The sequence below is a fragment of the Scatophagus argus genome, chromosome 5 (genome assembly GCF_020382885.2).
Source record: "Scatophagus argus isolate fScaArg1 chromosome 5, fScaArg1.pri, whole genome shotgun sequence".
NCBI classification, from domain to species: Eukaryota; Metazoa; Chordata; class Actinopteri; family Scatophagidae; genus Scatophagus; species Scatophagus argus.
Window position 1 is genome coordinate 25,095,001 of NC_058497.1, and position 15,509 is coordinate 25,110,509.

A 15,509-nucleotide genomic window follows, 5' to 3' on the forward strand; every position below is an offset into this window, starting at 1 on the left:
CTCCCACGCACACCTGACCCTCCTACCACCTGCAAGTGCAATATTACAAGTGCAATATGGACCTCTTCTTGGACTACCTAACACTTGCACATGCATATTTATGCTGCACATGCTAAAACTGGCTTCTTTATTAATTAATTTATTTATTTTTCTCAGAATGTTTGATGTTTATATTGTATTTGTCCTTAGCTTATGTATTCTCTTTTTTACTTAGCTTATATTTCTATTTTTTATTCAACTTTTCATTTCAGATTTTTTTATATTCTACTTCTTGCTCCCGGGACCTGAGTCCTAATTTTGTACCATGAGCATGTAAATGTGAGCTGGTATGACAATAAAAGTTTCTTGATCCTTGATACAGTGTTTTTGCTGTATGTATGTTACTGTTGCTGTTAAACTGAAACAAATGCTGTGCAGTCCACCCACACCTTTTAACAGACTGTTACTGTATTCAGTAAACATCTGCCTACATGTAAGTTATGTACACACACTACTGTGTTGTCCTAATCATCATCTCAACATAACTGACTTCCATATAATCTGTTTAGTTATGGTAATATTTGATTTGAAGCTCAAGCCACCAGCGAATCATTTATACAGCCAAACAGATCCTTTTTCACTCTGTTTGACTGTACTCAAATCAACTATAAATCTGGAGATCTTATGCCCCTATGTATTGAATCACTGTATTGATTTTTTTTTTTTAAATAATGGTTTACATACAAAGACTTGTGGTGGTGGTTCATTTCGTGTTGGGTTTGAATCGCTGGCAGCTATGGGTACATGATGTGTGTGTGTATGTGTGCGTATGTAAGTGTATGTGTGTGTATTGGTGAATGGTAAACCAGATTTAAAGTTGTAGACCACTACTTACTGTATTAGAATGTGTGAGGCTGTGTGTTAAGTTGGGGAAAGCAATTTCTTCCTATTGTCTGCTTTATTTATCAGCTATAATTTCATTCAGCCAATAGTCAATAACCTTAATTTCCTGTCACTGGACTGGTAATTTATCAGTTTGATATTTGGAGAAACCCTGTTTTATAGCCAACAATCTTTCCATCTTATTGATGCTACTGGTGTTTGGATACACAATCAGCAAGTTGGCTGCCAAGCAATAATATTTAGTATTTAATTCCAAATTATAAACTTAAATGGTATGTGTATTCATCATCATCAGAGTAAGTGAAATTATGTCTACATTTAAATGTTTAACACCATCAGCAGTGTCAAACCATTCCAGAAAGTTAAGTATTTAATAACTGAAGTAACAGACAGTAACCCTACAGCAAGTGTTCTATGATCTACATCATACACTGGAAAACTGTTGTTAGGCAAACAGTAGGCCCTCTGGGGGAGAGGGAGGAGCATCACGCAGGTAACAAACATCACGTACACCTTTGCAATTCTACACCTGAGCTTCTCAGCTGATGAGCTGCTTGTCGAAGCCAATGGTTTATTGTTCTGCACGATCGAGACTTGATTATTATCAACCAGACAGATGGACGATGGACAGCCACCAGATGGAGTGGAGCCAAACAAAGGCCAAAAAGAGGAGGGGAACAGTTTGGACTGGCTCCTTGGAAAGGACAGCCCAGAGATCATTCCTGCACCTATGGATACCAACGTCTCAATATCTGGGTAACTGGTACTACTGGGGATCAAGTGAAGTTTGAATTCTTTCTCACAGGTTACACAGGTGTTCTTTAAGTACTATACAGACTGATTAGTGGGAGGTGTCAACACAGTCCAGTGAGGCTCTATAGCTGCTAAGATAAACTGCCATTTCAGCCTGTGGGGGTTGACGAGTATCAGATGACATGGTGGTGGATTTCAGGTAAACAAGTTTCAGCCTGTATTTGTTCACATGCTGGTCCGTACCCTTTTCCTAAGAGACTCGAACAAATATTGTGCTAACAAAGTGCCCCTTGCTCAGTGTTTTAAAAGAGATTGATCTTGTGGTGAAATTGTGTTATTATGAAGAATTGCACTACGCTTAGCCTAATGCGCTGCATGATTTTCTGCCTTTCAGACAGTATAATACCAGTGTTGACTGTGCGTACAGTAGTGCATTCACCAGGGAGAGAATCTTTGAAGCAGCATCTCTGGGAGACCCAGCTCAACTTTACGGCCTGCTTGACTTCCTGCGAGTTAATGATAAGCAACTTACAAGCCCAGAATTCACAGGCAAGTAGGCAGGAAGCATTTTTGTCTTATTTAAAACTGACAGTGTCCTGCTGGTTATCTGTAACTGTGTTATAGTCAAGCCACAGGTCCTCAGGGCTACGTTTGAGCAATGAAATTCATCTTTGTTATTCAAAGTGTGCTGCTGTCCTGGTGGCAAAAAGAGTTTTCACTTAGTTTGATTAGAAAAGATGGACAAGAGAAGGTCAGACGAAGCTAATTCTGTTTTTCTTGTTTTAATGCCTGCCATGTTTTGACAGAAATAAATCCAAAGGAGCTGGATGTGAATCCTGTTGTTTTGCTGTTTTGCTGATAAAGAATATTTTTTAATGAGAGTAAATTTAGGTGTTCTTTACGAGGAATCATCAGAAATTCTGCAAAGAGAAAATTAATTTATGCATGACTTTCAGATGAAACAAATGGGAAAACTGCACTCCTGAAAGCTTTGCTGAGCCTCAAGGATGGCAAAAATGACACAGTCGAAGTCCTCCTTGAAATAGCTGAGAAAACTGGAGATTTAAAAAAATTAATCAACGCATCTTACAAAGATCCTTACTACAAAGGTAGGTGACAAAAAATAGTAAGTCATGAGTAAGTTAAATTCTGATGCAGAGAATGTTAAAGATAGCAGATGTCACTTGTTGTACAGACTGTAGCAGATATTTAAAGATTGAAGATATCTTTAATGTGCCTGATCAATTATACACCAAGATTTTTAAGATTATGTGGTGCACCTGAGGAAAGGAACCCAATACCCTTAGCTCTGCTCTCACTGCAAGCTCTGTGATCTAAAACGATGATCCGGACCTCAGTCTGTATGTGTTTAATTGCACAAAGATGTTATCCATCCCGTTCTTAATGACAGTGAGACAGCTGTGCACCCATCATGTGTAAAAGAGATGCAAACACAGGACAAAGGGACTACTACTTTGAAACTTTAATGTAGAAGCTGGTCTTAAATAAGAGGTGCTTCACCTGTACAGGTACAATACACTGTAAATACATCAACCCCGATGGAAATGCACCTTGGAAGTGTTCCATCACATTTGTTGCAAAATTTTCTAATTGACTGAGAACCGAGCAGGAAACGTTAACGATTTGTTTATCTCAGGTCAGACAGCCTTGCACGTTGCCATTGAGAGAAGAAGCTTTGACCACGTGAAACTGCTGGTCCAGAAAGGAGCAGATGTGCAAGCCAAAGCAAATGGGAAGTTCTTCCAGCGAGATGCAGGGCTCGGCTTTTATTTTGGTGAGTAATTGCATCCTGAAAAATACTCAGAGGCTTCATTTTCTGTCTCAGGCGATAATGGCCAAGACTTAGCACTGAAGTTACCTTTGTGTGTGTCCAACAGGAGAGCTCCCTTTATCACTGGCTGCCTGCACCAACCAGCCCAACATTGTGTTGTTCCTGATGGAAAACCCTTACAGAAGAGCTGATGTGTCTGAGAAAGACTCACAGGGAAACACAGTCTTGCACACTTTGGTGGTCATAGCAGACAATACGGCAGAAAACACAGATATGATTGCAAAGATGTATGATGACATCCTCATTCAGCACAAGAGACTTGAGAAGAAAAGAGTCCAGTTGGAAGCAATTGAAAACAATCAAGGGTTGACTCCTCTGAAGTTAGCAGCCAAGCTAGGAAAGATTGGAGTACGTCTGGTTACTTATGAAGGTCTTTGTGTGTGTTTTCTGACAGCTCAATGTTTCCTTCTCTGATGTGTGACCGACCTGTTTATCATGAGATGCTATCATTAGATTAACACTGCCTGATCATGGAAAACCTGTCTTTTGTGTGCAAGGCATGAGAGGATTCACACAAGATTGACTGCCTGTTTTTTGATCTCTCATTGGCCAGCTGTTCAGGCATATACTGCACCGGGAATTCACAGATGAGGCGATGAGGCCGCTGTCCAGGAAGTTTACAGAATGGGTCTATGGACCCGTTCACTCCTCACTTTATGACACAAGCTCCATTGACACCAACGAAGAAAACTCTGTGTTGGAGATACTCGTCTGCGGGAGTGAAATTCCAGTTAGAATTCACTTACGAATTAAGCATCTGTGCATGAAGGCTAACAAAATGACAGTTTTCTGTCACTGACCTGTGTGCATTTCCTCAGAATCGCCCTGAGATGCTCCAGATCGAGCCTCTGCGCAGCCTCCTCGAGGATAAGTGGGACAGGTTTGCTGCCAAATTATTCTTGATGAACTTCTTGGTTTACTTGTTATACCTGATCATCTTCACCACTGTGGCCTTCTACAGAAAGGAAGGACAGGTAAGGTGGAAAAAACATCCTCTGATTTTAAACAGGGCAAACTATGTTTAAACAACTTCATCAGCCTAAACAACCTTTTGACTTGCAGCCACCGTTTCCCATCGAAGATGTACCGCTAGACTATTTCCGTTGCTGTGGCGAGCTTATCAGTGTCCTTGGAGCAGTGTGGTTTTTTTATAAAGCGGTGAGAAAGTGGAATCAGATCCAGCATTTCACACAAAAACAGTGAAATTGAGGTCAGAGCTTAATCCTTGATTTCATACGCGTGACTCCTAAATCCACAGGTAACTATTTTCAAGAGGAACCCGCCAAACTTCAAGGCTCTGTACACTGATGGCTTCTGTGACATTCTGTTGTGAGTATTGCTATGAGATATTTTTCATTCCCAAACCCTTTAAACCATCTTACCACTGTGTTGGTCTGCAGCTTCCTGCAGGCAGCACTCCTCCTGATCTGCACCGTTTTGTACAGCTGTGGGCGAAGAGAGTACGTTGGCCTCCTTGTGATCTCGTTGGCTCTTGCCTGGATCAACGTTCTTTACTACACAAGAGGATCTAAACAAATGGGGATGTACAGTGTCATGATGCAAAGAGTAAGAATGAAGTTTTAGTAATCAAAAGTCTCATAAAGTCTTACCTGGTTTAAGGTCTGTGTCTCTTTTTAGATGATCTTGGGTGACCTGTTAAACTTTCTATGTGTCTATGGTGTCTTGCTTTTTGGATTTTCTGCTGGTAAGACGTTCATAGACGTAAATGTGACAAGCATATACAGAATAAAGACTGAGATGCTTTCCAAGGTCAAGACTTGTGACTTGAATTTTCTTCCTGTCCATAGCTATTGTTGCTCTCATAGAGGATTCCTCTCCAGCTCACAGAAAACTGGCCAACGGCACACGGCCACGTGGAAGGAGCTTTGGTGACGAGCCCTTTAAGTGCAAGAAGCCGACTTACAATGACATCCGATTTACAATGCTGGAGCTGTTCAAGTTCACTATTGGAATGGGTGATCTGGAGTTCACCGACCATGTCCAGTACAAGGAAGTTTTCTACATTCTGCTCATCTTGTACATAGTTCTCACTTACATCCTGCTGCTCAACATGCTCATAGCCCTAATGGGCCACACAGTCGAGCGAATCTCTGAAGAAAGTGAAAACATCTGGAAGCTGCAGGTGGGAAGCTGTTCTAGACTTGTTTTCAGTACACAAAACCTAGTAACGATGCTAAGATAATCCTTTATTGATCCTCAGTGGAAAAATTCAAGTGTAATCCACTTTAGAAAACAGAGTGGCTTATTGTTGTTGTGTAAACCACTGACATTTTCTCCTCAGAGGGCTTCTACAATTTTGGACATGGAGAGGACTCTGCCGAGGTGCCTGACAAGTAAGCTGTTCTCCGGAGTGTCAAGGATGGTGTGTTTCAGAGGCAAGCAGGAAGAGAGTCGGAGATTTTTCAGGTGAATCTTACCTGGATGTGTGTGACATCACGTCCCGTTGTAAGCCTGTACAGGTGCAGGAAATTATTTTGGAAACATGTTAAATTGTTTAGCTTGGTATAAACCATTGACTGTATATAAGATTGGAAAGAATTGTAACCAAAACATCTGGAGGTCCCCTGGTGGCTGACTGTAGTACAGCTCATAAACTCCTCCCCCTTCATGTGAGCAGATGGGACATGAGTCAAACTAAAAACTCAAAGTACACATCAAATAAATTTTTCCCAAAGATTGTTTCTGTCATTTTGGGTATTTGTCATCACACTGATGTTTGTTCAAGTGTTCATTTTTCTGATTAGTTTGGGATTAATTAGTAATATGATGTGATACAAAGGGCCTGAGACATCATGACTGACAGCTGAGTGCTGCTCCTTACTGCTCGTTTTTTTTGCGTAAAGCATTTTCATCATTCCAAAGTGACCAAGGAATCTTGTCTGACTGCAGGGTGGAGGAAATGAATTGGAGACAGTGGAGGTCCGATCTCGGTTTTATTCAGGAGGAAGACCCTGGGGATCATCTGATGAAACCACAGCCCAACAACCAGACTCCTGGTAGAGAAACACACACACACACACACACACACACTGTTGTTGCTGCTTCTCTCTGCTCAGTCACCAACATGAGCTACCATTTTAATCTTTCAGGCAGTCTGTGGAGCCTCAGTCCACTCTGGGGGAGGATTCGTGCTAGACGTCACCAACTGCAGCTTTCCAGCAATCTTGAGGTTCATCAGCACATTACAATCTAAAGTTGAGATCTTGAATTTAAAATAATAAGGCTAGAGTGGATTTTTTTTATACTACATTTGATGTTCTACCAAACTATAATCTATAGACTCTAATTTACTCCAATATCCTTTTTACGAATTTAACTACTGTTTGCAAAAAGTTCATTCCTGTAGAATTTAGTGCAATTACTATAATATATATATATATATATATATATATGTATTTAAATCATCTTGACTATCTTTAAGTGACAAAGACATTCAGTCACAAAAGCCTTGTGTTTGAAAACTTTATTTTGGTTAGGGGGAATGTTTGTGCAAGACATTTTATTCCTGAAGGTTAGGCAAAACTGGAATATCACATTTTCACAAAGTAGAGAAAGTATGCCCCCCTCCACCACCGTTCACAACACTGTAAGTCTTTGATAACCAAAGACAATCATGTTCATTGGAGTGAAAATAAATCTAGAGAGAGTGGTCATGTGCCCCCAGTACATATTGCCATCTGAGTCAACTGACGAGGCGAGCTACAGTGTGCTTCAGCAAATTAGCTTCTTACAGTGCTTACTGACATGTTTCTGAAATTGTACACAGTTCTGCTAAGGACAACATCTGAATCTTGCCTGGATACTGTGCAGACAGGAAGCACTCGCTCTAGATTTTTTTTTTTTTTTAATGCTCGGTTCACATCTTCACACTTTCACTTGACGAGATTTTCTTTAACCGTCCAAACGAGGGCAGCAGCTCTCCTTTATGTCACCAGGCTGTTGCTCATCAGAACATAACGAGTTCCCAAAACAAGCTTGCCGAGGCGTTTCGGCCGGGTGGTTACAGAGAGGGACGCTTGGTCACTTTGGTCAGTGAGTCAGCAGCAAACAGTTCACACATCCTGACAGAGTCTAGGAATCGTGGCACACTTCAGGACTTCAGTCCATGACACAGTATCAGTAGTTATGCTAAGTAGCTTGGTCCCCCGTCAGAAATTAACTTTGTGCACCGCTGCCAAGCGCGCACACCTGTGTGCAAGTACCCAAGCTAAACATACACACACTCAAACACCCATTCACGCTTTTCTCCATACTAAGCCCAGTGGAGGCACTTCATATGAGACTGTAGAACCTGACGATGTGGGGCTGTAACGAGGCAGCTCAAAATAAACAGGGCAGATCTGTCAGTTTTAGTGTTGATTTAAGGAACCCCCAGACAGGCCTGGAAGATGACTGTGGGTTAGACTGCTGAAAATCACTCTTTGAACACTGGTCAGCTGTTAAATATTTAGAACAATCTCCAAATATGTCTGCTAGACTAAACCAAATTCACCAGCATGTCAGTGGTGGCGGTTTTTGCCCTGCGCCCATCCTATAAACAGGAACTCCTTTTCATTGATACAGCCCATACATTACTATTCATACACACACACACACACACAAACCATACTAGTGTGTGTTAAGATTAAAGTCAATAGCAGCTTTTAAGGGGCAGGCACGTCAAAAATGAGAGCCAGAAAAATAAGGAAAAAAAAAAAACAAAAACAAGAAAAAAAAGAAAACTGCCATCAAGTATGAAGATCAAAATCCAGAAAAGCTTGCATCTCGTATCGTCTCGCCACTCGTTTCTCTCTTTCGACCTGCACTGTGTTCTGAGAACAACTCAGAGAAGAGAAAATAAGCTCTGCGCTGTGAAAGACATCAGATTAAAGCATGGATGCAAACCTCTTATTTGTCTCCCGAGTGCAGACAATCCGGTTTACACTGTCTGCGTCACTGTGTGTCACCTATGGCACCTAATGTGAAAACACCTATGGCTTCAGGATGCAGTGGTCCAAAAAAAAATAAATTAAACTACATAAGGATATTTATCAAGTAACTAAAACACAGTCCAAATACTTTAAAATAACTTGCTACAGCCGTGTTCTACAAACCTACTAATTCTGCTAAACACTATTCATATTTTACTCTTAAAATCATCTTAAATCCTTGACATTTGAGACGACAGGTGATTTATCAACACGTATGAGTAGCATTATTACCTTAATATTTCAGTTTAAGGCAACATCACCCGCTCCCGCTGCTTATACGAATCAGCACTGTCCAATGAGCCAACAGTTCAGATTTAAAATGAACCAAAGAAAAAAAAATAATAATAATAATTTACTCTTTCTCACAACGAAGTCATACTGGAGTTGGGATCCTAGTAAAGGAAGTCATTTAAAGTAAGAATTAAATAGAGGGATAACTACTGTCGCATTTAAGGCTTTTTCCAGAAGGCTTGAGGCTTGCAGAGCAACGTGTGCCCAGACAACATCAACCCAAAAAAAGGATTAGAAGAAAAAAGGGTCCAGAGCTTCATGCTAGAAACATCTAGCACAACATAACCTGTACTGAATGTTGTTAATTCTTATATTTTATAGGTAGCAGAGGTACAACACAGGGTAAAGGCCAGTGATCAGCAGATGAGCAGCCAAGCAGCTAACGTCCACTCCACAGTCAGTTCACTTGTGTTACAGCAGTAAAGTGGTGAGGACATGAAGCGCTTTTCCAGCTTGCATTATCTGAAGTACTTGCACACTTGCAAGTGATCAATTTGCTTCTCACGTCCTGCCATACAAAGGCCATTTTCAGATTAATAGGATGCCAGTCTGTTTCACATTAGCTATAGACAAACGGGGCTAATGGAGTTTCTGCTCCTTTTGCCAAATGTTAAGCACAACATTTTAAAAGTTACTTCTACAGTTCAAGTAAGACCGTCTACAGAAACACAACAAAAACTGTAATAAAAGTATAACTACTTCAAAAGCAATTCTTGAAATACTAAAAGCGAGGTCGCTTTCGACTTTCCAAAACATAAGAAAAACTTCTTGCAACTTGAGAAACTACATGAATCTCAGAAAATGGAGAATGCTATTCTTTTTTCTTCCGTTTTTGTTTTTTTGTTTTGCTAGTGCTGGCTTGTCTCATTTTGAACCAAAATTCTGCGTATCAGTGATAATGAGCGGTTTTTGCACACTACCTGGACCGCTCAGGGTACAGCTCAGAAGCCATGTTGTATATTCCTGATAGACAACTTGTGGCTCTCACTGAAGCCCACTAACAAGTGTGCACCTCATCTAAGGACAGGAGCTCCTGCGACAAAAACCTCACAACAGTCTCAGTAATTGCATATACATGTAACCTTCTTATTTAAATGGATCACAAACCTGTTAAGAGGATAAATAATTTCAAATTAAAAGAAAAGCCATAACATTACACAGGGACATCCTAAATCTTGCCTTTGGGCAGTTGTAAGGCCACAAATGCTGAAAAAAAGTTGTTCCATGTCAACCTAGGAAAAGCACTGTGACAATCATGTGGCAAGCATATTCTCAGCTGCAAATTAATATTTTAAAACACCATATATACATGAAGAAAGAGAAGCACATCCATGCCAGTGATGACAATCTCAAAAACCCTTCATCTACAACAAAGATACGACATGGCTTAAGACCTGAGGAATACTTTGAAACATCACAACCTGGTGGGTCCACAAATCGAGCTCTGGAGCTGTAAAATGTAATTGATCACTTGCAAGATTATAGATAAACCAGAGAAGCTTAAAGTAGTTGAAAAACTCAAAACACACGAGAGCTGAGGGATAAGGGCACGATTTAACGGTAGCCTGGGTGATGAGTGTGGACACCTCCGCCGTTGTTGGGCTCCTGAACTTGACCCATGGCTGACCGGTGCATCTTCTCCATCACATCCATACTCTGCTCTTGAAAGTTGGGCATCTGGAAGTCCCCTCCTAAGAAATCCACATTCTGCATCAGCTTGGACTGGCCAGCGGGACCCTCTTTCCCTGGCCGGTACTTTACCCCTGGGATGCGGTCTGTGGAAGCAGCAGCCTGCCCTCCCTGGAAAGCCACCGGGAGGTCCTGAGGGCCGGATCCATTGTTACCTGCTGTGACTGGGATGCTGCCCCACGGTGGCTGCATGTAGTGGCCATTAATGTAAGGCATAGAATTTACTGGGCAGTTCACAGGGGATGAAGGTGGTGGTTTTTCTGCAGGGTGTTTAAGAGGAAAGGACTGTGCAGTGTTAGGTAGCTTGTGGGAGTAGCTGAGGTTTCGGGAGGGGAAAGCACACTCAGTTGGAGGCTCCATCCTCGGGTTCTTGCAGGGATGGGCCCCCTCAGGGGGCTGCTGCATGTGAGCGAGTTGATGCTGAGCCCAGGAGCGCTGCTGCTGTTGCAGCTGTAAATGTTGTTGCTGTAACTGTTGTTGCTGCTGCTGCTGTTTCTGCTGATGTAAATGGTGCTGAAGCTGCTGCTGCTGCTGCAGGTGTACCTTCTCTGGGTCTGTGTGAAAGGCAGGTATACTGTTAGTAGCAGCTATATTGGGCTGTGAATGGAGAACAGCACTGGGAGTCTGAGCTGTAGCTTTGTCTGGGGGTCCCACCATGAGGCAGCTAGGCAAAGAGCCCAGAACCGGGTGGTGAGACGAGACCCTTGAGCTGGCGTTGATGAGCAGGTTGCGGCTGATGGGGCTCGGGTTTGCAATCTGGCCCTCACAGACGGAGGTGGCACCCATGCCAGCCCTTGCCTGGCACAACTGGTTGATTTGGTGCACAATGCTGCTCAGGTCACCCTGCCGATTCTGATGCAGGCTGGCTGCCATGGACAGTGGAATGGTGGAGGTAGATACCGTTACATTTGGTGGGGCGTCTGCGTCAGGGAGCTTGCGGGGCCCGTATGCCCCCGGCGGTGGCTGCTGGAGGCTGTTAGGCGTGGCAGGAGGTCCTGCACCCACAGCCTGGGGAAGGGGCTGTGAACTGACCAGCCCCTGGGTGTGCTGCAGGCTCGGGGGCTGACCTCCATCAGACATGTGGCGCAGATCCTGAGTCACTCCCTGTTGTGTAAGCAAACCCTGTGGAGGAGTCGGCTGATGCTTTAGCGTCTGCAGATGAGAAAGATGCTGCTGTGGTATGACAGGCGGACAAGACTGACTCTGCTGCTGTGGCAGAGCCTGGGTGTGCGGCAGACTCTGCTGCCTCTGTATGCCTTGTGGGTGAGCCAATCTCTGCTGCTGTGAAGTCTGACCGTGTGACAAGCTCTGCTGCCGCTGCAGAGCTTGTGAATGAGCCATGCTCCTTTGCTGCAAACCCTGTGGGTGAGGCATAGTCTGAGGCTGCTGTAAAGTCATTGGGTGAGTCATGCTTTGCTGTTGCTGTAGCGTCTGTGGATGAACCAAGCCCTGCTTCTGGGCAGCCTGGACCGCAGGCTGAGACGGGCCCTGCAGGTGAGGAGCGGGCTGAGGAAGATTTAAAGTGCTTTGAGTGGCGTATGGCCCACTGTGAGGATTCATGACGACCTTTTGAAGCTGTCGGGCGCGACTGCCGTCCGACTCTTTGATGACACCTTTAACAGGCGCGCGGAGGACAGCCAGCAGGCCCCTACTGGAGCTGACCTGAGAGGGATAGGGACTGTGGCGCTGGCTGGACGAGGACGTGTCAAGCCCGTTGACTGTGCGGCGAATGTGCTTCCGTTGAGGTACTTTGACACTGTTGGGGAAGATCTGGATGGTCAGAGGGTTGTTGGCAACTTTCTTAGCATAGGCATCCAACTCTGCTGGGGTTGGGTAGCTGGCAGATCTCATCTTCTGTGTAGTTTCCCCTGAAATGTGTACACAGACAACCAGAAATGTCTCACAAATGTCTCACACTCGCTGGGATGTGACGACACCTCACTACATTACATAAACTGTAAGCTGTATGACACTAAGCAGTACGGGAATAAACTGTGCTGCAGCCTGATTTACATCGTAGCTTTTTCTGCTAAGAGTTCACAGCATTTTATGGAGGACAAAAACTTAACAAAATTAGTGTTATGCATCAAACACACTGTGCATTTAATGGTCAGCTGGAGTGAAAAGCTGGCACAACACGTGACATGCCAGGATTAACGCCAGCCATAATTTAACCATCCTTCTACCAACTACAAGGTTTCAGGGGTCAATAATGATAACACTGACTTGTCATGTAGATTTTAGCAAATGGTGGATTATTTCCAAAACTGAAACGTCAACACATTGTCTGATCCATAACGCCAACTGAGGAAGAGGCTAATTTCACAGGAAACAGAAGCACAACATGGTGGAGGAAAGCACTTACATTTCTGAAGTCCAGTGTTCATCTGCGTGCGGGAGAGAAATCTGATGGTAGGGTCACCTGATGCTGGCAGACAGGCCAGCATGTCACTATTCCACTAATGCAGCATGGGACAGCTTCTCCTCACCATACTGGGCAGAGACAGAGCGGGCACAAGTCAGCTGCAGACAGACACTTACAGTGGTGTGAAATGACTTTGCTATCACCGTTTTCACAGGCAGTACAGTTTGACCTTTTGCAAGAGGCAGCTTGTATCAAACAGACATGGTGGTTGCGTAAAAACGGGCCGCGTGCACCCTGCAGCGAGCAGAGACTGAAAACAGAACAGCACATCGACGCTGCAAGCCAATCAGCTATCATCAAACTCACAGACATTTTAAAAGAGCACACGATGTGAAGAGCGAGACTCGGATGGAAGCGCTGCTCCTGAATCAGGCCTGTCGACTGACCGAGCAGCTGCTCACACAAAGGAGTCCGAGCTCACAAACAAGCTTAGTCCAGAAACCTTTAAGACAGTTGTTTTAAAGATGGCTCCAGTATTATGAGTCAACTTTAGGTGTTTCAACTGTGATAGTGATGAATCACACACCATCTACAAATCTATGAAGAATGTGCAAACTGACATATGGGTAAACCATGAAAATCCAATTACTGGTCAGACTTGGAGTAGTTTAATGAGGTGGTGCCACAGCCTCTCCTAAAATGTTTTTTTTAATTTAAATACACTAAAAGGCAGATTTACATTTTTCAAATGTAAATTCTCACTTGTAGATTCCTATTGGAAATTTTGAGAACAAACACAGTGATAATTGGCACTTCCAATTAGAGAGATCAGGAACCAAATCCACCACAGGACTGCAACTCACGATTAATTTTATCAACAATTAAATCTTGCAATTATCTTTCACAATTAACTTATTCATTGTATTGTCAAAATGTCAGCAGATAGTGAAAAGACCAATGAATGACATGAGACAGCAGCTCATCAAAGCTCAGAGGTTTTGACTTAAAACGATTAGTCAACTATCAAAATCATTCTAATTTAATTCTAATTAATCTTCTTCTAATTCACATTCTACTCACATGGTTTCACTGCTCACCAGATGAGACCCGTTGTTGGCTAATATCAGAGGCGTGACACAAAGAAGCACAGCACATCCTCCCAGTGAAGCAGGAAAACTAGGTTTTATTCCTCACATCACAGCTTTACGCAGGCTTTACGCTTTAGTTACTGTACATCGTTTTGCAGATTCATCGCAGGTTTGCAGACAGCTGATGATTCATGATTTGTTCACTTCCACTGTTCAAATGCTTGACTGGTCAAACTGATGCAATCTTAATGCCCAAATTGTCTAAAGCTTTTTGCGCTAAGCTTACTGGTGAGATAAAATGTCATGTAAACACGTATTCAAGAGGACTAATAGCGTTGCTAGTTCGTCTAAATTCAAACGCATTTGGCTAAAAGACAAATGCGTCTCTGTTGACTTGGGTCTACATTTTCCTCCTCTGAACCCCACAGGATGACGCAGTGGAATGACTACTGCTGAAAACACCCAAGGAAAAAGAGGACCTTAATTAATAGACACCTGATAATGTGACCTTTTCCACAGGTATGGGTCACACCTACCGTGTGCAGCCAGGGCACCGACCTCAGCTAACGCCTAAGTTAACCTCTGCCAGATAAGTGAACGAGTCGAACTGCATATTTAATAGTCTTGAAGTGAGATGGGTTCACTTTCAGACAGCCCGTCTGTAGCTAGGTAACGTTAGCCATCTGTCTAGCAATCCAGCCTTAATCTGCTGTAGGTTAAAACAGCTTAGTAACGATCTAATAAATGTAGCTGGGCTATTTTAGCAAGCTAGCAGGATCCACTGCGGGACCACAACACCTCCCGAAGTGGAATCAAAAACGGTGAAATTACATCGCTCCATAGGTTACCTCGAGTCAAGCACCACAATAAATAAGGAGCTTCTTTGTGCTTATTGTGACCAGGCCAGCTGGTTAGCAAACTTTAGCTTTTCATTGGCGAAAAACGCCGACGCGAGTCGCATCAAAGAGGATAATACTTACTCCTCACGAACCTACGAGTAAGGAAACTTCATTTTGTGGAGATAAAACGTTGATATTGTTTTTAAAAATGACGAGACCATCCCCAGTGTGTTGATTCTCCGTGCTGCTGTCCGGCTACGGCAGCAACGTTTGTCGGGCATGCGCGAAGAGAAAGGACCCCGATTCTGCATTTAGGCAGCAATGGCAAACGCCTGTCCAATAATTCCCACGGACAGTTTAGGAGCATAGGGAATGATGGGAAAAATATTCAGGTCAGCGGCACTAGCATAGATTCCAGTAAACGTAAAAACCCTGCATTCAAAATTAATTTCCACCACCTCGTATATGTTTGACTTCTCAAGTGGAAGGGACACAACTTAGGAACATACATGTATATTAACTCTAACAAAAGTGATAAAAAGGCCTAAAAACACAGAGATTACATCTCTAACCTAAACTGACGAACATATAATGAATGCAGCATGCAAAGTGATTAAGACTGAAATCTTGTTTTACTTTCTATTAAGACTTTTAACTGTGCTAACTTGATTTCATTGACTCCTCATTAAACTTAGTGAAGAGTCAATGAAAAAAATGAGAGAAGGTCTTTGAACAAACTTTGCAGAACAGGAAATGGCG

General features: G+C 43.0%; 2 protein-coding genes across 6 annotated transcripts; one reads left to right on the plus strand and one right to left on the minus strand.

The window, feature by feature from the left end:
• Nucleotides 1-941: 941 nt before the first annotated feature.
• On the plus strand, nt 942-8,189 carry LOC124059739 (transient receptor potential cation channel subfamily V member 1-like). Of its 3 annotated transcripts, none has more exons than XM_046390019.1 (15): nt 942-1,638; nt 2,030-2,184; nt 2,592-2,744; nt 3,293-3,430; nt 3,534-3,835; nt 4,041-4,217; nt 4,306-4,461; nt 4,550-4,645; nt 4,746-4,816; nt 4,933-5,053; nt 5,126-5,192; nt 5,296-5,630; nt 5,790-5,914; nt 6,398-6,504; nt 6,598-8,189. In XM_046390019.1, the coding sequence occupies exons 1-15, from the start codon at nt 1,499-1,501 to the stop codon at nt 6,699-6,701; spliced, it is 2,247 nt and encodes a 748-aa protein (XP_046245975.1). In that variant the 5' UTR covers nt 942-1,498; the 3' UTR covers nt 6,702-8,189. The 3 variants fall into 3 exon arrangements, with proteins under 3 accessions (XP_046245975.1, XP_046245974.1, XP_046245976.1); XM_046390018.1 differs by having other exon boundaries at nt 946-1,638; nt 4,888-5,053; XM_046390020.1 differs by lacking the exon at nt 942-1,638 and adding an exon at nt 1,661-1,834 and having other exon boundaries at nt 4,888-5,053.
• Nucleotides 6,957-15,376, minus strand: LOC124059740 (protein FAM222B-like). Of its 3 annotated transcripts, none has more exons than XM_046390023.1 (3): nt 14,903-15,376; nt 12,824-12,951; nt 6,957-12,326 (listed from the first exon to the last, which is right to left on the minus strand). In XM_046390023.1, exons 2-3 carry the CDS (start codon nt 12,903-12,905, stop codon nt 10,324-10,326), a joined length of 2,085 nt encoding a protein of 694 aa, XP_046245979.1. In that variant the 5' UTR covers nt 12,906-12,951; nt 14,903-15,376; the 3' UTR covers nt 6,957-10,323. The 3 variants fall into 3 exon arrangements, with proteins under 3 accessions (XP_046245979.1, XP_046245978.1, XP_046245980.1); XM_046390022.1 differs by having other exon boundaries at nt 14,892-15,376; XM_046390024.1 differs by lacking the exon at nt 14,903-15,376 and adding an exon at nt 13,904-14,885.
• Nucleotides 15,377-15,509: the final 133 nt, after the last annotated feature.